Source organism: Danio aesculapii, chromosome 25 (assembly GCF_903798145.1).
Source record: "Danio aesculapii chromosome 25, fDanAes4.1, whole genome shotgun sequence".
In the NCBI taxonomy this organism is placed as follows: Eukaryota; Metazoa; Chordata; class Actinopteri; order Cypriniformes; family Danionidae; genus Danio; species Danio aesculapii.
In genome coordinates, this window is record NC_079459.1 from 23102405 (window position 1) to 23126718 (window position 24314).

At 34.7% G+C, this 24314-nt stretch overlaps 1 protein-coding gene across 1 annotated transcript in view; it reads right to left on the minus strand.

Moving 5' to 3' along the window:
- shank2b (SH3 and multiple ankyrin repeat domains 2b) overlaps positions 1-24314 on the minus strand; it is a 219762-nt gene that overhangs the window by 32448 nt on the left and 163000 nt on the right. The window contains exons 15-16 of the mRNA XM_056451437.1: positions 23373-23455; positions 21407-21531 (exon numbers count right to left, since the gene is read on the minus strand). Coding sequence (XP_056307412.1) covers positions 21407-21531; positions 23373-23455 — 208 coding nt within the window. The remainder of the gene's footprint in view (positions 1-21406; positions 21532-23372; positions 23456-24314) is intronic.

The following is a 24314-nucleotide window of genomic DNA, read 5'->3' on the forward strand; positions in this document are numbered from 1 at the left end:
CATTTTTAAAGGTCCCATGAAGTGCTTTGAAATGTGCATTTTTTATTCCATGTTTGACATAATTCCAACTGAAAAATGAAGACAGGGTGGGACATAGATTAGCTCCTCCTCTTTAAAAAAAAACTGCCAATAGCGTTTTGTTTTTTTCACAGCTCTGTCACTGAGGGCGTATGAGATCAAACACATCAAATGAAAAGCAAATGAGAAGCATAGTGAAGGGGGTAGGGCATGTAAGATACTAGAGAGCATTTGATTGATCAAGGTTTGATGAGATACTGAAGTATGAGGTGATGTAAAAAAAAAAAAAAACGTTGATCTATTTAGGTGGAAGTGACACTGCAAGCTTTGGATGTTTCAATTACTTTTTATATTTTCCAAACATGAATTTTGTCACTGTTTTAGAGAACACTGGATAGATACATAATAAATATCCTTAAAACTAACAGAATGAAACTAACATCTAAAAAACTTTATTTTATTTTCATGGCACATTTAAAGTGCATTTTCAACTTTTTTTTGTGCATCTTGGTGTTACCATAAAGCATGTTTATGCATTATTTGGAAATGTGGAATCACCTCACTTTGAGAGTAAAAAAACAAACATATATAGGCAAAACAAAATAAATACCTGTAGCTCCACAGAGAGGAGTATGAATAACTGTATTGATAGAAATTGGTGTCTGTATTGGTATCGGTATTGGTATAATCCCTACCTAATAATACTGTACACTGAGGTTTTTGAAGTGAAAAGATTTGTCTGGGCAAGAAACTGAACAATAAATGTTGTATGGTCTGAATGTGAGTAAATGAACAAATTTTCATTTTTGGGTGAACTGTCCCTTTAAAAGGTATCAAAAAAAGTTATATATACAATGTATAGCTGTTTTCCAGGACTAGAAACAATTTGTTTTGACAGTGACTGAACATTGTTCACAGTTTGATTCGGTATCAGTTTTCTAAAAATAGTTTGAGCAATTGCTGTTTACCAAGACTGAATGTGCTGGATCAAAAATACAGTACTATGTGATCATAGACCACAAAACCAGAAAAATGAGATTTATATATCATCTAAAAGGTGCATAAATAAGATTCAATTGATGCATGAACAGTAAATGAAGAGTTTAGATGCAAAACCCTCTAAATCCATCTGACCTCTTTTCCTGTAAATGAGCATTTTCTATCAGGCTCCTATAATTAGGTCTAGAAATTTCATTTTATATGTAATGATGAGGTTATTAGCTAGTAAATAAAACATCTTTTTTTTTTAAAAGTCACTTTAGACAATTCTTTGGTTTTTAACAAGGTAGATTTTCTTTAGCGTGAAAACCAGCTAAATCCATTTGTGCTTTTTCGGCAAAAACCTCTAAATCCACGTATTGAGACAAGACATTGTAATTAGTGGAAAATCACTAAAGATGCAATTAGAAGTTATTTTACCAAACATAAAACACATTACCCAAACCACCTAAAATGAAAAATATATAAATCTGTCAAGTAAGTGGTGGTTCAGACCGCTGTAACAAACCAGGGACTAAGCAGAAGGAAAATGAATGAAATCTGTCAAGTAAATGCATTAATCAATAACATTAAAACTGACATTAATAAAATCTTAACAATCTGTTGTGATTTCTGATATTTGGGATTTAGATTTAATGTAAGTAGTGCATTGTAAACATTTTAAACATTGTAAACTAAGCTTGGTAGATTCAAATAATGTAGTGTAAAACATTGTGAAACATCAATATCTGTGCGTTGTCCAAAGACATGCAGTACAGGCTAAATTGTCCGTAGTGTATGTGTGTGAGTGTGTATGGATGTTCCCCAGACATGGGTTGTGGCGGGAAGGGCATACGCTGCTTAAAACATATGCTGGATAAGTTGGTGGATCATTCCGCTGTGGTGACCCAGGATTAATAAAGGGACTAAGCCGAAAAGAAAATGAATGAATGAAAATAGCTTAAATTAGCAAATAAAACACAAGGTAGGCCTACTGGGTTAAAAGGGAATGTCTCTCAGACAATTTTAGAAGCTGTCATGCATTCATTCTCACCATACTTAAGGTCATGGTCTCTTGTTTATCCTCATAGCATCCATGTGGGATAAAAAAAATGGCATCTTAACTTCGTCTTTTGTGAAACGCAGGTACCGTTTAATGTATAGTAAATCGGACTCATTCAAAGTAGCGCCGCTGCACAAAAAATCGTTATGAACGCATGCTACACTTCTGACTGTACATTGTGTTTTCTTTTTCTTATAATGCACAGAGTTTTGAGGTAAGCTACATTGAAAACATGATTCGATTCACACCTTCTGTTCTTGGGACATAGCAGCTTTTGCTGTCAAAGGTAAGTGGCGTTTAGCGGCTTTTGCCAACAAACTGTTATTTCTGAATGCGCTGACACTGGGATTTGGATGAATAGAAGCAAATCTATTTGCTGATGGTGTACTATGTGCCTAAAGCATTCACTCAAAGTCATTATCTCATTTTTGGCGAAAATGGTGTTTAGCGGCTTTTGCATCTGAACTCTCCAAATGTACTTCTAGGCAACAAGATCCCATTAGATCTATACATCATCTGAAAGCTGTAAAATTAAGATTCAATTGATGCATGTTTGTTTGCATAAGACAATATTGGGATGATATACAATTAATCTGGAGTATGAGGGTTCAAAAAACCTAAATACTGAGAAAACACCTTTAAAGTTGTGCAAAATAAGTTCATAGCAATGCATATTACTAATTAAAGATCAAATTTAGATTTTTACGGAAGGATATTTGCTAAATGTCTCCATGTAACAGGATTTTACCATATATTCTAATGATTTTTAGCATTAAAAATAATAATTTTGACCTATGCAATGTAATTTTGGCTATTGCTAAAAAAAATACATGTATGACATAAGATTTGATTATGGTCCAGGGTCACATATGTGAAATATTATTCCAAATTTAAAATGTAAAGTTTTTTATTTTAATATGCATAAATGTAACATATTTATTCAGTAATTAAACTGACTATTCAGTCATTACTCCATCCTTCAGCAATCACGCTAACATGCTGATCTGGCAACATTTAATAATATAATTATCAATGTTGAAAACAAGGATTCTGCTTGATATGTTTGTGGAAACTGCAATAAACCTTTTCAGGATTTTATGAGAACCAATAACCTAATATATTTCAATTTAGTTTATTTAAATGAATGAATTCTGCTGATTAAGATTCTTAATTTTATTATAAAATGGCCTCATATTTTTGAAGGGTATCATTGAAATACAACCACAATGCCTTTAGAATTCAGACGAAAATCCACCTAAAAAAAAAAACATCTGACATCCTAGAAACTTCTAAATCAGCCTTTTAGAGCCTGCACCTCAGGAGGAAACAGCATATTGCAGTTACATGCATGCCTAAACAACCACGAGCGCTCATTTCTAAAAATGTGATGAACTCATCCACCGCTGAAATCCACACACAGGTACAGGAATCCATCACAGAGGTATATTTTTGCATCAATGCAAAAACAGGACAAGAAATGTTTACATGCAGCCCGATGCTGCACTCCAACGAGAGAGAGAGAGAATAAACCCTTGCTTTCATCACTGCGCTCAGACACAATGCTGGTGGCGTTGCTAGGCGACGGTTGCTCTGTGTTACAACATGAGACCTGGACCATCACATACACGCATGATGAGGAAGGTCAGAAACATCACTGCATTCGGCTCTTCCGGAAATATTCAAAATAGCAAGATCTGTTCTGTTTGAAAATGGAAACGCTCGGTAACTTTGACGTTTAAAGTGAGAGTGTGCGCTATAGTTGCTTTGCGGTGCGTGAGGAGCAGGTTTTGGTGACAGGTTGTACGGTTATCAGGCCATGAGGATGCTCGCAGGCATCTCCTACAGTCCACAGACGTCCTCCCTGCTGCTTCTCTCTGTGCATTCTGGAGAAACAGAGAGAGCGATGCAGTCGAGGAGAGACGGCCAACAAACAAACACAGCGCATTTAATGTTAGCTACACAACTGCAATTACATATTTTTCAGGATATAGACAGTTTGAGCTTTGCTGCTTGTTTTCAGCTACAAAAAATCATTTAAAAGCATTTTGTGAAACATTCGACGTATGTGTGATAGAAATCAATAGAAATGATAATCAGAAAAACAATGCACAATAAATGTATTTCTATGCAATAAGGTCCTATTAGTTCACTGTAAAAAATGCTGTTAAAAAACGTTTAACACACTTTTTCCAATTAAAACAGTAAGTTACTGTAGAAAGCAATGCATTCTGGGCAACAATCTGCATTTTATGGAACTGCTGTTAATGTATAAATTGAAATAAATACAGAATCATACTGTATTCCAGTTTACAGTAATAAACTATGAAGTATAATTTTAAGTATACATTAAATTACAATAGATTACTGGTGTCTGTGCTGCAAGTACTTTACCGTAAATTGAAATGAATAGAGAATTATACTGTATGTCAATTTACAGCAATAAACTGTAAAATTATTTCACAGTACACGTTGAATTACCATTAAATTACAGTAGATTGCTGGTGTCTGTGCTGCAAGTACTTTACCGTAAATTGAAATGAATAGAGAATTATACTGTATGTCAATTTACAGCAATAAACTGTAAAATTATTTCACAGTACACGTTAAATTACTATTAAATTACAGTAGATTGCTGGCATCTGTGCTGCCAGTACTTTACCGTAAATTTAAATGAACAAAGAATTATACTGTATGTCAATTTACTGCGTTAAACTGTACAATAATTTCATAGTATACATACCGTTAAATTACAGTAGATTGCTGGCATCTGTGCTGCCACTACTTTACCGTAAATTGAAATAAATAGGGAATTATACTATATTCCAATTTACAGCAATAAACTGTAAAATAATTTCACAGTATACATTAAATTACCATTAAATTACAATAGATTGCTGGTGCTCTGCTGCCACTACTTTACCGTGATTTGGAATGAATAGAGAATTATACTGTATGCCAATTTACAGCAATAAACTGTAAAATAATTTCACAGTATACATTAAATTACCACTTAATTACAGTAGATTGCTGGCGTCTTTGCTGCCACTATGTTACCGTAAATTGAAATGAATAGAGAATTATACTGTATGTCAATTTACATCAATAAACTGTAAAATAATTTCACAGTATACATTAAATTACCACTAAATTACAGTAGATTATTGGTATCCGTGCTCCCAGTACTTTACAGTGAATTTAAATAAATAGAGAATTATACTGTATTCAAATTTACAGCAATAATCTGTCAAATAATTTCATAGTATACATACCGTTGAATTACAGTAGACCGCTGTTGTCTGTGCTGCCAGTTCTTTACTGTTTTGTTTTTACAGAGAATCCTTTTACAGTGTTGACATATATTTTCATATTTGTGACATATTTTTACTCTATCATGATGGTGCCAAATACTTTGAGAGCTGATGCTGGTTTTAACCACAAAAATAAACCAGCGTGTATTTAGTGTAACATTGAAGTTTATATAAATGCGATTCACGTGTAAGTTATAACAATACACATACTCAGAAATTATATTCAAAAAAACAATGCACAAAAAAAATTATTTCCATGCAATAGGGTCCCAGTAGTTGACAAATATTTTCATATTTGTGACATATTTTTACTCCTTTAGCATGACTGTGTGAAATACTGTGCTGATGCTTATTTTAACCACAAAAAGAGTGTGAAACAGCATGTATTATATTGTTACTACTATATTATGTTAATATGATTTATTATCAATAGACATCCTCAGAAATCATAATCAAGAAAACAATGTATTAAGTAGATGATGTAATGATATTTAACATTAGCCACATTACTTGCATATTTTTCATTAAAATTATGACCTATTTTATTCTTTCAGAGGTGCAAAATATGTGGAGTGTACATGCTTCTCTGAACCACTGAAATATTTTAACGCGGCATGTATTTTGTGTAACATCTGATGTTATGTAAATGCGATGCATGTGTAAGTGATATCAATAGACAGCCACAGAAATGATAATTAAGAAAACAATGCATCAAGAGGCCATTGCATTTAATGTTTGCAACGATACATCAATTGCATATTTTTATAATATCTGTGATATATTTTTGCAATTTCAGCATGATGAAATACGCGGAGGGATGCATCTTGTTTACTCCACTAAAATAATTTTAAAGTGCCATGCATTTGGTGTCAGATTAGATGTAAATTAGATGCATTCTAAGAGGTATCAATAGCCATCCTCAGAAATGATAATCAGGAAAACATTGCATGATGAAGGTGTTACTATGCAATAAGGTCCTATTAGTTAATGCAAAAACGTACAATAAGTAAGACATTCGTATTAGAATTTATTGATTTTGCTTTTGTCAAAATATTTTGCTATTTGAAAACATGTTAGTTTATATTAGCTAAGGTGCATTAAATAATATTAAACCCTGGTCAGATCACACGATTTTGGCATGATTTCGGCACGATTTCCTTGATGCAGGGTGTCATGGGGATTCGTAAACAACAAATGAGCAGAGACATAAGATTCAATCGTTTCTTCTCATGTAATGTGGCATAGTTCACGATAACTGATACCATGCCTGCGACGCCTAACGACACCATCGCAAGAAGTCTAGCATGTTTAATTTTTTTTCTTGTTCTTAACAATCATAGGTTATGCAAACTATAACTATTTTTCTAAAATAATAAGATGTTTTAAGCAATTTTATCTGACAGACTGGCACAAATATGCAGACATCTCCATTCTCACAATGAGTTTCTGAGTTCTCTCAGCCTTTATGTTTAGTTAGAATGTTTAGTGCTGCGAATACATTGTAAAAGCATTTCCTGCTTATTCAAATTTGTCATTAATAAGTGAAAACAGTTTAATATAGGCTCCTCTGAAACTGTGAATATTTCACTTAAATTTTATTTAGGCTAGATTATTATTTTATTTAACAAACCAACACAATCTCATGGCAACTCGTGTTTTGGTGCTAAAGCATATAACGGACTTGTTTTAAAGCACTTCACCTCAAAGGTAATTCGCTATTCTTGTTTATCTAGTAGTTAACTGACCAACAAAAAATACATTAGAATTAAGATACAAATTATAGCAAACAAAATTCGCTTCAAAAATTTTTTTTTTTCCAAGAAAAATATACGAATTATATGTATTTTTTGTGGCTGTCCACTACTCAGCTGTGTGGTGATGATTTGTTTCACTCCGTGGAAAATAAGGATTTAATTCTCTAAGTCTCACTCGCAACATGTTCAGGCAAGGGAGTGTTAAATAAGCAACCCTGTCAGGAAAATATACATTTAGATTTCAAAGAAAATATCTTAATATTAATCATAAGTTTGAGCCTATCATTGTCATAACAAATGCCTTTAAATAATGTAGGCTAATTGTCAGCAAGCATCAGTGTTAACTGAGATTGAAATAAAAAATTTAGATAAGAAACTTTGTTATAGCAATACTTGTGACTGCTTTGGGAAATAACACTCGTTGTAGGCGTCACGGGATGACTGATTGTGAAGGAACGTGTAGTCTGGCGCATTTGTTACCCACGACAAGTCAAAATATTATCAAGAAAATCTCATAATCTGACATAGTGACTTTTGTAACCATCAATAAAAAAATCGTGTGATTTAACCGAGGCTTTAGCCGATGATTTAATTTTGCATAATAAAAACTATAATAAACCTGATTTGTTTCCCTAATTCTCTATATAGATATGCAGCAGAATGCAGAATTAACATTTTTTGTAATATTGAAATATTTTTCACACCTTTTTATCATATTTTTACAGAATTTCAGCACTATTTTCATCAATAAACCTCTCAAATTCAAAAAAACATCCTGTTTGAGCTGCTACAATTATTAAAAACCTTCTCTCAAACATGCCATTACACGCCACATGACCCATGATTACATTTTTCCAGCAGCTGAATAACAGCTTTCTTACAGAAGTTAGTGAGCCCTGCAAATGCTTCACGGGTCAGTAAACATTGATTATTTATGGAATTGATAACTCCTGCCCTGGGATACACCATTACCTCTTCGATGCAGGAAAGAGAAAAGGTACCAAGCGCAAACGCGATCAGATGAGACTAGAAAACGGAGAGAAATACTCATGCCCACACATCAAGGGCAAGTGGGTGTAGATGTATTTTCAGTAAATCCATCATTCTATTTTGTAGCTTCCTGGTTGATCGCTAACACCCTTCATAAAAGCTACACAGCTCTTATAGAGTTTCTTATAGGCAATGAGATTAATTCACAGACTCTTGGAGGCTCCGGGAAATGTAGGAGTGTGGATTTGCTATTCGACCTCGCGTGCAGGTCACAGAAGGTAAAACAAATATGTTTTCGGATTCGATTTTTCTGCAAGCTTTTGTCATCGGTGTAAAAAGTGAAACGAGGTCAAGTTTGGTCTGCAAGGCTTGACTGTCCCTGGGCTTTGACACATGCGTAAAGCAAAAGTGTGAGGGAGCAAAACGGCTGCATCTCAACCTGATGTGAGCAGTGAAGCTTGCTTGGCTCCTGAGGGACTGGCGGTCAATATCATCGACTGGACGATTAAAACGTGTTTATTGTTTCCGCGGTTTTCGTGGCGGGGGGGAAAAGAGGATGAATGGATTTAAATGTACAAATGCTCGCTCTTGCTGGTGAAATGTTTTTCAAACCTTTGTGGTTTTTATATGCAGAAATACATTGGGCCTGACTAAGGATTTTAATCTCATGCTGAAATATCGCATTTATAGACTAACTTTTGAAAGCAAAGCTATTAACTTCTACAGACAGTGAGATTAACACTTGATGTGCAATAATGATATTAATTTAATATTAAAGGTGCAGTAGGTGATTGTTTTCAGAAACAGTTTTTGTTGTGCTGGTTGAAAGTCTCTTCACATTCCAATAGTAATGATTAAAGTAAATGATCTAAATGTATTTTATATTCTGGGTAAGGCATAAAACTAAAATCCAGTTCATCCAATTAAATATTGTCGGGCCGACAATTCCCATAATTCTGATAAGTAGCCCAAACTGTCTGTCAACAAATGTAGATTTGTACAAATGCGCATCTGTTCATGCAGATCCGTCATTTGTGTGTGCACTCGCGCCGCGTTTACAACACGTGCACACGAGAGAGTTTGACGACCTCACTACCAAAGTACAAAGCAGCCTAACTTTATTTCCATCCAATGAGTCAAAGAGAACAAAATTCAGTAATTGTCAGAGTTGCTATGGTTACTACTAATGTTTGAGTTATTTTGAACTGTGCATTAAACGATTCTATTGCACACCTTCCAGCCAATCAGAATCAGGAATTTCCACAGAGCATGGAATAAGAGTAATTACATCCCAATACCCTTTTTATAATATTTAATACATTAATAACATGTTAAAATTTAAGTTAAATGTAGTGTAACTACAAAAAAAGCAGAAAATGCATGACACTACATGGAATTAAATACAAATATCACAATAGTGAAACCAATGATCAATTATTTTAATCACTTATTTGGCTAACTTAAAATCCATTTATTCTACCATTCAATCAATAAACAATACCCTGTTTGACCAGCTCAAACAGAGGGTTCTGATATTTTCAAAATCACTGGCTTGAAGATGCCTCAAAGGGGTGGTCCACTATGATATCATAGACTTTAGTTGAGGTGTAATGTAGCTGTGTGAACATAAAAAGAATCTCTGAATGTAAGACACTCAAAGTTCAATTCAAAGAGAGACCTTGGTTTTTACAGAGTTAGCTTAGCAAAGCCTACAATGAACGACTTTTGAGGACTACAAACAAATACTTCCAGGCCAGTGAGATCACAAACGTACTTTTACCGTGCACACACACTGTGCAGCTAAGGGGCATGGCCAGAGGCACAGTAATGTTACAGCAGAGAAAGCTGAAATTTCGTCCAAACGCTGCTATTTCCACAGAGCTTCTTCTGTTTCTGTATTTGGGCTTCCAAAGGACACGACACAAAGAGAAAAGTGCTTACAGTTCAATATTATTTATGTTCCAGAGAATGATAAAATACATAGCAAGCATGATTTGACAAAACACAGCTTCCAGAATCTCTCCCATTTCAGTGCTGGATTCGGTTAAAATCTCCTCAAAGAAGGAGCAGCTCCAACAAGCAGAAGCTGTAGCCTGTGAGTTTTTATTTGCTAAAATTAATCATGACATGTAAAGTGTCTAGCCTTAACGGTATGTTGTAGCAAAGATGTAAACAACGGCAAATGCGGTTTGGCACCGCTAACGATTTAGGTCCAAATTCATATTTATCAGTCAAACTACTGTAAACACACACACACACACACACACACACACACACACACACACTTCACCGTAATGTCTCTCTATAGGCAGCTTTCCGTGTGTTTTACATCTCAGATAATGAACTCTTAAAAGATATGTGAATGATTCATATTACTTACACATGCATATTCCAGATATATGTGAAAGACGTCATGTAACCCGTTGAGTTAAAAAATACAGGAGAGCTCGCCTAACTCATGTAGCAGCAGAGAAATCAATCAAGGCTCACACAGGTCACATCCCACATCTTGTGCTTTATTCTTCTGTCAACAGTGTCACTGTATATAACAGAGAAATAACTTAATCCGAGCATCAGAGAAAAATAAAAATAAACAATAAACACTTCTCGTGTTACATGCGTCTACAGACAGTTTACATGCACACACACAATGGCGTTCTCACTTAAAGGAGCCGCACCTCATTTTCACTCGTTACAGACACTTGTCAGATTTAGAGAGCGAGCATGAGGTTTAATGACTGTTTAAACAGCACAAAAGCGCGTGTTTGTACGGGCGTGACATGTAGCCGATCCGCGAATCACAGCACATTATGACAGATGACCAATCAGAGCCTCTTGAGGGCGGGCTTTTTAGAGGAACTAGGAAATATGACAGTCATTTTCATGTTAGCTGAGCAGCTGTATATAATCAAAGTAAGATTTATGAAAAAATAACGTGATTTCCTTCAAGTGAAACATGAGCACACATTGCTTTGCATCTTATAAACACAACCAAGCCTTAAAAATACACAGTGGACCACCCCTTTAAGAGTTTGAATTTGTGTGATTGACTGCCTGATGAGGCCTATTAGAATTAAGTTAAAATGACCCCACAACGCAGTCCCCCAACAACACGTGACATGCGATAAAAGCTAGCTTTTCCATGTTAAAACCATCTGTGGCAGTGATGCGTGAAAATTTTTATTTTAGAAATGGTTTCTATTTCCACAACATCATGGCAGAACAGCAAATACTACTATGACAATGATCACCTCAGATACAAGTTATGTGCTTTAAAATGGTATCAATATGAGTCTGCATACCATTTTACATCACATTTACTGCCATACTGAAAGCAGCAGCAGATAGTTTACCTCAGATCTTACAAAATAAAATAAAATAACTAGCAAACGATTTGAAAAGGACAAAACGGTGCAAACCAACAACATCAGTCAATCAGTAGCCTATTAATAATCTTAAAAAGGTTTATATATGTTTTAATTAGATTAAAAACCTTACCATTTCGTTGGGAGTGCAGTGGCTGGTATTTAAACGAATGGCTAGTATTTAAACGTTATTGTCATGTTGCGTTTGGTGCGGACAGCCAAATTGCCTATCACTGGAATCGTGTTGCATTATGTGTTGTTAGGACAAGGTGTTATTCAAGTTATGATTTTTTTGATATAGTTACATTTGATATAGTTAGTCATATACAGTACTATCACACAATTAATGGGCTATTTTCCTAAATATCAAACAATATATCACAATCAGTTAATTTTCAGATGCACAATTGTCCTTTTTTTGTTTTGCCAATAAAAGTAGCTTCAAGCAAATCCAGAGCAGAACATTTGTGCATGTCAGAGCAATGAGGCAGGGTTTCATTCCTGGATGAATCTGTTATAGTTTATTGAGGAATCTGAATAGTTTTTTGAGGAAATGATTAGAAGATGATTAAATAAATCATCAAAGTCTATCAGTCATTCAGACTAGGGCTGCACAATATATGTTTCAGCATCAGCTAGTTTACAATTAGTTCACATCGCAGGATTCACAATGCTAAGTCTGTATTATCATTAATCATTTGCCTGTGTTTTTGAGGCCTGTGACTATGAGAACTTTAAAAGCAATTAGACATATTACTATTAGTAACTTTAACAGTGATCAATTTATTTTTATTATTTAATTTATTATGTATTTTTATTATACTGTACTTTAATACTGTTAGACTCAGAAAACAATTATTGTTTATTTCAATTTTAACTTTTCTTTATTGTTTTTATCTATGATTTTAATTTGTTTATTCGAGATATTCAAGACATCTGGTGAAATTGTATTCATATTGCAATATATATCGCAGACTAACGAAACATTACAACAATAGATTTTTCTCATTTCATGCAGCCCTGTTGATACCTACTGATGGTTTAAATGTCATGTGTTTAATCATTACAGACCTAAACCCGCACAAACACACTCAGCAAAATATAACTTAATTATTAATATATAAATATTATTATTATTATTTAAAAAAAGATATAAAAAATATAAACAATATTAAAATATTTTGGCACTGTGATTTTTTTTAAAAATTTAATATAGCAAAAAAAAAAAACAACACATTTACAATAAATTTAAAAGAATTAGAAAAATAGTTGAAAATAATTTGAATTAGGAGAACTTGAAAACCTTAAACAATTTACAATTAAATACAGAGATGGTCATTATTATAAAAACACGCTTTACACATCCCTGACATTATCAAAACACAGCTCCCACTGCTTCTGCTGTAGAAACCATTCTGGCTTAGGTAAATTTAGACTCTTGGATTACTGTAAGCAGCTAATAATTCATGAAATCAAGAGAGCCAATCATTTTCTTGCCTTCTCGGCCCTTCCATGCGGCACTGAGATCTTGGATCTGCTCTCTGGGCTTTAACGCAAAGTGAGTGTTCTCCTGAATTTTGCATGCAAATGAATTTATTTTGCTGATGCAGAAAGAGACGATGTTCCCAGTGCTTTTCATGTCTCATGGTCAGTCCCTGCTGAAGTGTCAGTTCAGCCAAAATTGAAGGGGGATGACAGGCGTTTTGCTGAAAATTCTCTATTATCCTGTATTTATTATTTGTATGGGCTGGATGGCAACATCACATATACAGTTGAATTACGAATTATTAGAGAGCCTGTTGAATTTTACTAATTATATATTTTTTTCTCATGTTCTGTTTAACAGAGAATTTTTTTCAACACATTTCTACAGTGTAGCAGGAATAAGAGTGAAAATTAATACCTTTTATGACCTTTTTTAAGACTCTTTCCATACATTTTAAATACTGATTGCAGGAAACCATTCCTAAACTAAAACATTATATATACATATATACACACATTTATACAACAGTTCTGTCTGGTTCTTGAATCTGATTGGCTGATAGCCATGCGATATTCTGCAAATAACAGCAGTCGTACCGCCTCTTCACCTTTGTGTTTTACTCCGCCCACATACAGCGACAAGCAGAGGACACTCTACAGTTTGATAAATATTGCTGCTGTTGGACAACATAATGTACTTTTAAGGCTTTTTAGTCGAGAATGTAGTTGTTTAGATAGCAACTATGCAGTTTATTTATAAATAAATAATATTTTAAAATATTCATAATTTCTGAGCATCGGATTTAATGCATCGGCTACCATCAGCCTATTTGAGTAGACCAAAGAAAGTGACGGCTGATGTTCTGCCACAAGATGGCAACAGAGACCGCATAATAAATCCTTGGGGAAGGAAAAACAGCTTTTTCTCAGTGTAAATTTCAAACTACAGCTGAACTAATTATTATACATCAGGTTAATGACAATTCTGAGTCCATCTTTATCTTTTGTATTTTGTAGTGCTGTATTTTTACCACATAAACTGATAGTGTTTGCTTTGACTTTTTCGAAATTAATTATTGTGAAATCCTGATTGCAACAGAAAAATACTGGGAAATCTCTGTAGATTGAGATGGCATTTTATGCCATTCAGCTTTATAACCTTAAAATGTGAGCAAAATCACCTGTTTTGTAATCACTTTAGACATTACGCTAGAGAATCATTCAAACACTAGCTCTAAAGTGACGTTTGTAAACTGGCAAAACTACAAACTTCCCAATATTCATTCATTCATTTGCCTTCGACTTAGTCCCTTATCTATCGCCACAGTGGAATGAACCGTCAACTATTCCAGCATGTTTTGCACATTTTTTGGACTGTGGGGGAAACCCACGCCATCACGGGGAGAACATGCAAACCCCACAAAGAAATTTGGGCCAATTGGCCCAGTCGGGACTCGAACCTGCAACCTTCCTGCTGTAAGGGGACAGTGCTAACCACTGAGCCACCATGCCACCCCTACCTCCCAATATTCACAGATTAAATTTAGGCAAACTTTAGCTACTGATACAAAAATAAATACCTTGTAAAATAGCATTTAAGACTTTTTAAAACTTTTTAAGAGCCTTCAATCTCTTTAAATTGATTTATCAACTTGTAATACTTTTTAAGTAATAAAATACTTTAAACTTTTTAATACTTTAAGTGGACATCCTGTTCTAAACAAAATAGTTTTAATAACTTATTTCTAATAACTGATTTATTTTATCTTTGCCATGATGACAGTAAATAATATTTTACTAGGTGTTTATCAAGACACTTCTATACAGCTTAAGATGACATTTAAAAATTTAACTAGGTTAAATAGGCACGTCATTGTATAACGATGATATGTTCTGTAGCCAATCTAAAAAAAACATTGCTTGTGGGGGCTAATAATATTGACCTTAAAATAGTAAAAAATTAAAATAAAAACATATTTTATTCCAGCCAAAATAAAGCACATAAGACATATTATCCAGAAGAAAAACTATTATCAGAAAAACTTGCTCTATTAAATATCACTTGAGAAAATAAATAATTCACAGGAGGGCTAATAATTTCATTTTTATATACATCATCAAGGATGCGTTTACATGATCAAAAGTATAGCAAAACAATTTATAACAGGGCTGTAATTACTATAGACATTGAGGGGGTCAAGTTTCCCCTCAAATAATTAAAAATAGCCAAATTGTCCGCCCCCAAATATCTAAATTTCCTGCACTCCATCACACAACACTTGTCAGTGTCAAAATGATTGCAAAAACCAATAAGATTAAAGTAGGCTGGGTTTTGCATTTCACAAAAACAGTGCACAAATTCCAATGCATTAGATTATAAGCATCAGATTAATGTTGAAATAGAACCAGGTGATATTTAAGTAGCCAAAACGTACTCAACCGTTTAAGGAGAGTAATGTTAAAAAAAGATTATATCTACTGATTACTATACTTTTCGATTACTATAGTTTTTCCAGTTTTTGCATAAAAACACATGTGAGTTTCAATGTAATGAGACAAGTAACAGTTGACGTTTTCAATATATTAGGCCTAATAAAAGTATATGCATGAAAATTTTATTATATTCTTTGCAAAAACATCAAAATGAGTACTTTTGATTTAGTATTTGAATTATTTTTTTGTTTACACCTTAGAAAACGAATTGTTAAAGACATGGTTTCTGCCCTTCATTTAGGGCATGCAGGCAATTATGTAAGTGTACAATTTAACAATTAATGTTATATTCATCAATGTAAACTGTATTATGGTTTCCACAAAATAAGCACAGCTGTTCTAAATATTGACAATAATAAGAAATCAGCGTGTTAGAATGATTTTTAAAACTGGAGCGTGTGATTTCTGAGGACTGAATTTTAAAAATTAATTATAAATAAAGACCCCAAACATGTTTTATATATACAGCTATGAAAAAATTAAGAGACAGCCTCTGGATTTACTATTTATAGTTATGTATGTTGCAGTAAAGCAGCCTGATTTTTGTTTTATTCTCAACGTTATGATGTTTCTTACAAATAAATTCTTAAAATAAAAATATTGTCATTTAGTGCTTTATTTTGTTGTATAAAATAACAAAAAAATGCCGTCCCAGCAAACAATTTTGTGTTTAATAGACGTCTAATATACATCTAAACGTAGACAGCTTGGCTAAAACAAGGCTAAACTTGGGCTATCAGTGAAAATCTAATACATGTCTATGAATAGCCCAAAACTAGACCAATCATCAAATTGACAGATTAAACAGACTTTATATGTGTAGTCATTCATTTCTGTTTATTTGATGACTAGTCTAGTTTTGGCCTATTCTTAGATGTCTATTAGATTTTCATTGACAGTCCATATTTAGCCTTGTTTTGGTCAAGACAACTATGTTTAGACGTCTATTAGACATCTTTAAGACATATTTTAAAAACAACAAAAAAAAATGCTTGCTGGGATGTTTTAGAAATTTTTTGTCAACGTTTTAACTTCAGAAGAGTAAATCCAATAAGTACACACTGAAAAAACATTCATTGGATTTACTATGTTTTAATGTAAGTGGTTGCAAACAATTTATATGATCTGAATTTAAACAAACATAATAAACTTAGTAATGTTCAACTTAATTTGTTTGTTTAAATTCAGCGCATATAAATTATTACCTTACTACTTACCTTAAAACAATTAGTAAATCCAACTAATCAGTGCAGAAAAATACTAAATATTAGAATACAAAAATGCAGAATGCTAAAACCTACATTTGTAAATCTACCTCTTTAAAATGCCTATTCACTAACATCAACAACACATATCAAGCAAAAGACAGAATATTTGAAGATATTTAACCTATTTATTACAAGACTATCTGTCTGCTGAATGATTACACACAGCTTCAAGGCATCCTATTGAGCTATTTTAGATCACAATGACATGCTCTGAAAATAAAACCGATTTGGGTCTTGCTTATAACCAGCTACTTCTAAGATTTTAAACCATATTGTGTTGCAGTTAATACAATTCATAAAGATACACCTAAAAAAAACAATCCCACTTCTCTAACCAAGCCACAAGGTGGTTAAAGGTCCCATGAAGTGCTTTGAAATGTGCATTTTAGTTTGATGTTTGATATAATTTAAACTGAACGCTGAAAACAGGGCGGGACATACAGTAGCCCCTCCCCCTTTTTGAAAAGCAGTCAATAGTGTTTTGTTTTGATCACAGCTCTGCCAGTGAGAGTGGCAGGACATGTCAGATACTAGAAAGCATTTGATTGGTCAGAAGATTAAGTTTGAGGTGACGTAAAAACTATCGATCCATTATAGGTAAAGGTGACAAATTGCAAGCTTTGAATGTTTATATTTTCTTCATTTGCAAATTGTCACTGTTTTGGAGCACACTCGCTTATAATATTCTTAAGTAGGTCTGCACAATGTATAGTTTCAGTATTGATATTGCAATGTGTGTACCTGCAATAGTCACATTGTAAGATATGCAATGATGAGTCAGAATTATAGTTGACCAGGAGCCACAGAACACATTCGATTTAGAGCCACTGCTAAATGTAACCATAATAGAGTAAAAGTTTATCATTTGCATGTGTTTTTAGGAGTTCAAAACATTTGGGCGCAAGAAATGATGTTTGCAGTATATAATTCTTTATGGTATACGAGTCTGTCTGTGAGTCTAAAAACAAAGTTGATGAACCAAATTAAAATCTGTTTAAAGATTTTAGAACTACTTGAGACATTATATGACCTTTCGTATCTGGCAAGGAACATCATTTCGAACCCTAGTCAAGTGTTGAATCATAAATTTACACCATTAAAGTCTGACCGTCGATTTAGGGTCCCAAGTTTTAACAAAAGTGAAATTAAAACAGTAATTTGTACTAGGGCTGGGCGATATTTAAAAAAAAAATTAGCATGATATCATGTTTCATATCATTCGATATCGATAATTATTGAATATTTTTAACAATACATTTAGGAATATTCGTTTTTTTTTTAATTTAACCACTTTATTTTAATTTACCAAGATTACTAAGGCAAATAGTTTTAATAGTCAAAAACATTAATATTTACCCTAAATATCTGATCTCTTTATAATAAAATAAACATAAGTGTTAAAGAGACTCTTAAACTTGATAAATAAAATGTTATAAAATGTGTGCAATGGTAAAGTGTAAATGCTAAACAATCAAAGCAAACTTTAAGGTAGATCAACAACTGTAAGGTGTGAATAATAACAATACAGTAAACCTCAAACTCTGTAAACTAAACAAATTATCATAATCAAATCTGAGCTTTCAAGTAAAGTAACTAACCATCATTATTCAAATGCATACTGAAACATTACAAATTGTGAATTTGGATGACTACATTACCCCATGCTAAAAAATTAGACGGGGTGCTATAGTGGCTGGGATGCACAAGAAAAGAAACCAAAAAGCCAATCTGGTGACATCCTTACATCCTTTTTTGTTTACAGTCTCTTCACTGCCTTGCCTTGTTTCCTTGACCATGAGCTTTGCACTTGCGCTGCTCTGGCGTCTCTCGGATCTAGGCGACGAAAAAGGGATAAACCATCGCTGCAGCTTAGGCCTCGTTTACACTAATACGTTTTAGTTTTAAAACGCATACGTTTTGCTACGGTAACGCCATCCATCCACACTACGGCTGAGTTTTTGAGCGCCGAAAACGGAGCATTTTGAAAATGCTAAAAAGGTCATTTTCATTTTAAAACGCTGCTGCTCTGTCTTAGTGTGGATGGGGGAAAACGGAGACATCTGAAAACAGAGGCGTGGCTGATTGGGGCTTGTTCTTCAATATTAAGTAGCCTACACACAGTTCAGTCCTGCATCCTCTCCTGGCAAGTTCAGACTTCGCTAGTTTGATATGGAAAACAAACTCCCGAGGACACGTCGCGTAAGTCTTCAAAGGAAACAGTGTACTCTATAAACTCATACACATCACCCTGGCTACGTTGTTTCACTTTCTGAAAACATGATACAAGGAACTGCCTATTTTCAGTTTCTTAACAGACACCAAAAAGGTTGAGGTGTCGTGTAGCTACATATATATATGACTGTCATCTTCACTGTATACATATTTATAACAAAACGTAGCCCATAACATAACTGCCTCCTTTCATTTTCATAAAAAATACGAAACATACCCTCTCTTTTGCTGAATATCATGTTTAATAATCAATAATGGGCATTATAAAAAGTATAACGTACAATAAGTTTATACAATATAGGAAATAAATGCAAGCAATCAGTCAATATGCAGAATCAGTGTTTGCGGTTTCATTAATAATATATTAACCTAACTTATCTTTACCTGAGAACAAGTAAAAGATTCAAAAGACCAAAGTTGAGGAGTATGTCGTTAGATGTAGACAACAAGATGAATTAAATATCACGTATAAGAGATTAGATCCAGTGGTAGATCCTTGATGAACAGTCTGACACGCACATGGCTCTCCTATGGGTTGATGTGCTCAAAGCATGCTGCAGTGCATGCCAGAGTATGTGTGTGGTCACGTGATGTGCGTTTACAGCGGTGTAGTATGGACAAAGAGTTGCTCAGAAATGCTGGTATAACGCCAGTGTGGACGCGGGTCATTTTCATTCTAAAATGCTGTTTTAAAACTAAAACGTTTTAGTGTAAACAGGACCTCAGATGCGAGTTTATGGAGAAAAGTAAAAAGCACTGCTTGTGTGTGCAGTGTTTGTCTGAGGTAATTAGCATACCGTTATTACTGAAATGTGTATATTCCATACAAAGTGTGAAGCAGATTGGTTAGTTCTACATGAATCGCGGTGCGCACGCAGAATTCGGAAAAGTTTAGATGTTTTAAACTAAGCGCGGCTGGAAAATGTGCGCGTCACGAGTGTGTGTGCCACTTGCACAACATGTGCATGTCGCTCCCATATGTGTCATGCAAGTCGCGCGCCTCCATTGGAAATGACAAACTTACACCCTAAGCTTATTGGCACTGCTTCCAAGGCACACGCTCAGCAGCCACATTTTAATAAAACTATAGCCTTCATACCGAAACTTCATACTGAATCTTTTGTTTATCGATATTGACAATGGTGTTCGGTCAATAAATAATGATACCGATTTTATCGACCAGCCCTGATTTGTACATCAGGCTGTCTTGCAGATGAAAAAGGTCCGGTTAAAATGATTATTTTTGTACATTAGTCTTTGTCTCTTTCGTAGGAGTATTTATCATGCTGTTGTGCAAAAAAAAATTTTATACAAGTCCGACAATAAAGTTTTGTATTGTTTTGTAACAAAAATTTGCTGTTTTTAATTATTTATACAATTTATGCAAAAAAGTTTGTCATTTTTATCTTGTTTCTAGTCTAAATATCTACATTTCAAAGCAAAAATACGATTATTTTACATATCCCATTGGTAGATAATGTTGCTTGGAAAAACTAATATTTGCTTATTTCTTCTGAAGATGGAAACAAAACAATATTTTTACTTGATTTAACAATTTTTAGATATTTGAACTAGAAATGAGACAAAGAAAGAAAGCTTTTTTTTGCATTGTGATTATTCAATTTCTGTACCTGAATACTGATAGACTCCCCAGAAAGCAAAACGGTCAAATAAACCACCATGTGAAACAATATTTATCGAAGAAAAATAAAATATCACAATATAAGACTTTTTCAATATCATGCAGCCCTATTCTTAAGGCTAATATACTGCTACTAACATCTAAAATAAACTTTATTTTGATTTGAGGGTGACTTTAAAAACAGAAATGGTCAATGTGAGTTCTTATCTCGATACTTCATAGCTGTCCTTGCTGCTTTTTAGGACTTGACAGGTTACAGATCCAGAGTACCTCGGAGGCATTAAAAATTTACGACGTCCAATAAATGCAAGATCACTCTCAGACAACTATCAGATCCAAAGCCCAGCTTCTACAAAGAGTTATGATGGGTGATTACCGGCCTGACATTTTCAACTTCCAACCGAAATCAGAGTGTCAAGGTTACACCCTCGTTCATTAAAAGTGAGAATTAAAAAAAAAAAGATAAGCCAGATTGCCTGTGCAAAGGTTAGCCCTTTCAATGCAACCCAGACCAAAGAACTCTGGAGACGTGAGTTTTCTGCATAGGACAGACCTCTGTGCGTTCACAGCTTTCTCCATCTCCTGGATCTCTAAGCTCCTCGGTCTCATTAAAGATGTAACCATGACCTTTCCTCGTATTCACAAGCTCAGACTGTGCACAAACATTCGTGTGAATGATTCAGCAGCAAGCTCAAGATGAAGTGCCCTGCATTGGTTTGGACATCACTCGTTCCAGCTGATCAGGGACCTTTCCATCCCTTCAGCAAGCAGGAAAAACATAAGCTTAAGGAAACCCAATCGTTTTCTTACCTCGATAAGGAAGTCTCCTGTTCTTAGACCAGCTTTCCATGCCACCCCTCCCTCGTCCACAGACTCCAGATACTGTAACGCAGGGAAGGCTGGAGTGGGAGTGAACTCCTCAATGGGGGTATCCGCTAACGTCCAGGCGGATCCAGGCGAGACAGAAGCAAAGGAAGGAGATTGTCAGAATCAAAAGACATATTGCTAGTTTTAGGAGCCCAGATTAAAGCTAAATCTCAAATGAAATTTATATAAAAATGAATATTATTATTAATAATATTATTAAACATTTAGTTTATTTTTTAAATTATTTATTTAGTATTTCTAAAGCTTTTTATTCAATTACATTTATATTATTTGTAAGATAAACATCTAATATAAGTTCTATATACACATTTATATATATACACACATACATATATATACTTACATATATACACATACATATGTGTATGTGTATATGTATATATATATATATATATATATATATATATATATATATATATATATATATATATATATATATATATATATATATATACATATATATATATATATATATATACATATATACACATACATGTGTTTATATGTATATATATATATATATATATATATATATATATATATATATATATATATATATATATATATATATAAAACATCTAAAATGTGTGTAGGTAGGTAGGTAGGTAGGTAGGTAGATCGATAGATAGACAGACAGACAGACAGACAGATTCATTTATCATAATATAACATTATTATACAGGCAATATATTATTCATCATCCTCTAATCCATAATTAAAATTGACATAACTCAAAGGCGTGCTAAAAACAACATGCTTTTACATGTATGATGTGAATGAGTGCAGTTCCTATGAAAACAAGTGCATGCTAGCACAATGGATAATGAGTGCGGTTAAACAAGAGCATCTGGTCGGATGATACATGATGCAAGCTGCAATGCATCCATCCAACCAAATCAAAAATGAATGCAGGAGTTGGGACGTTTATATAACCAGAGCAAATGCATGCATGGATGTCACCGCTGACAGTGTGGGGAGAAGCACTGGTCTGGAGCCTGACAGAACGAGGGCCATCGCGAGAGCTGATGCAGAAAACAGTCAAACAGTGCACCACACGCAACTTCAAGACGCACTCGATGAGCTGAAACTGAAAGCAATGCAGCTGCGACACTTTTAGAAACACTTCAAGGGATTGTTCACCACACAAAAAGAACAATTCTGTCATCGTTTAATCCGTTGTTCCAAACCTGAGTGTATTTTTTCTGTTGAACACAAAGATATTTCGAAGAATGTCGCAAAACCATTGTCTATTTTTTCTTACTATGGATGTCAGTTTCCAACATTCTTTAAAATATCTTCTTTTGCTTTAGCAGAAAGAACAAACTCCTCGTGAGAGTGAATAATAGTGATTCAATTTTTATTTTGGGGGGTGAACTATCCCTTTAATACATCGCAAATGATTCTTAGACTCACAAGGCCATTTATATGAAGGATTTGCAAATGAATTAAACACTTTAAGCACAGCAGGAAACAGCTGGACTGTCAGGAAGCCCTCGAGACAAAGTGCCAGCAAAACCCTAATGCAGTCAAACACAAGCACATGGAGCAGGGAGTGGGTGGGGGTCTCTGTTTACACTTCACAGATTTGACAAGCCCACTTAAATTCATCGCAGTCAAGTGATGGACACGCTGACACCAAGAAACGCGTTTTTCCACAACTTCTTGACATGGATGCAATTCATGCAGCTCAAGCCACGCAGACACATCACATCAAGTGCGCGCGCGATGACGCGCTTTGAAATCAACAGAAATGACGTTAAGTGAGGGGGTACATAAAAGGGGGGATTGGGATAATAGCGTTAAATGAAGAACCAACAGCGTTTGATTCTCGAGGGTGTGAAGCATGAGGTGAGGAACTGTTATGATGACATGTCCGTCTTTTCCCTACCTTTCGCCCCTCTCAACACGAACCCGAATCCCTCGTTATCCTTCTTCTGCAGCACGACCGTCTTTTCGTTGATAACGCAGTCGCTGTGGAGAAAATTCCGCGCATAACGACCATTATTACAGCCTATCATCCTCATCATCGCCACCGCCGCGCGCGCGGAGTGATGCTTCATCCTGACAGGCGTCGGCTGAGCGGAATTAATCATTTTTGCGACGAAGAGCGCGATGTGACGAGAGTTGTAACCGCTGAAAAAAGCTCACCGCCGGCTTTATCTGTCGAAGAAGGAGCTGTGACACCGGTTAAGAAAGGCAGGGCCCGGTCGCCGGCGAGAGAGCGTGTCGTAAGCGCGAGACATAACCGCCAGATGAAGGATGAAAATCACCAGAGGAAAACATGAGCGGTAATCTTGGAGGAATGGGGATAGAGGAGAGAGGGAGAGAGAGAGAGAGAGAGAGAGAGAGAGAGCGCGGGAGAGGGGGAGTGGGAGAGAGCGGGAGAGAGAGATATAGTTTTAGGGAGAGAGAGAGAGAGAGAGAGAGAGAGAGAGAGAGAGAGAGAGAGAGAGAGAGAGAAGCGGTTTACAGTGCTACAGAGGGAAGAGGGAGCGCGCGAAAGAGAAACGAAGAAGGTATACATGTGTGCGCGCGCACTGGCCTTGGCTAAGCGAGCGACTAATAATAATTGTATGGCTTCATTAAAGGTTGGAATCGAACAGAATTTAAGGATGCTTGTGAATTTCTAGCCTTTTTATGTAGTTTAACGTTTAAAATAATTAAATGGATAGTACCTCGAAAAATGAAAATTTACTTACTCTTTACTCACCCTCAACTAGTTACAAACATTTATGAGTTTCTTTTTTGAAAAAAATATATATTTTGAAGAAAGCTGAAAAGCTGTAATCACTGACTTTCATAGTGGGAAAAACAAATATGGGAGTCAATG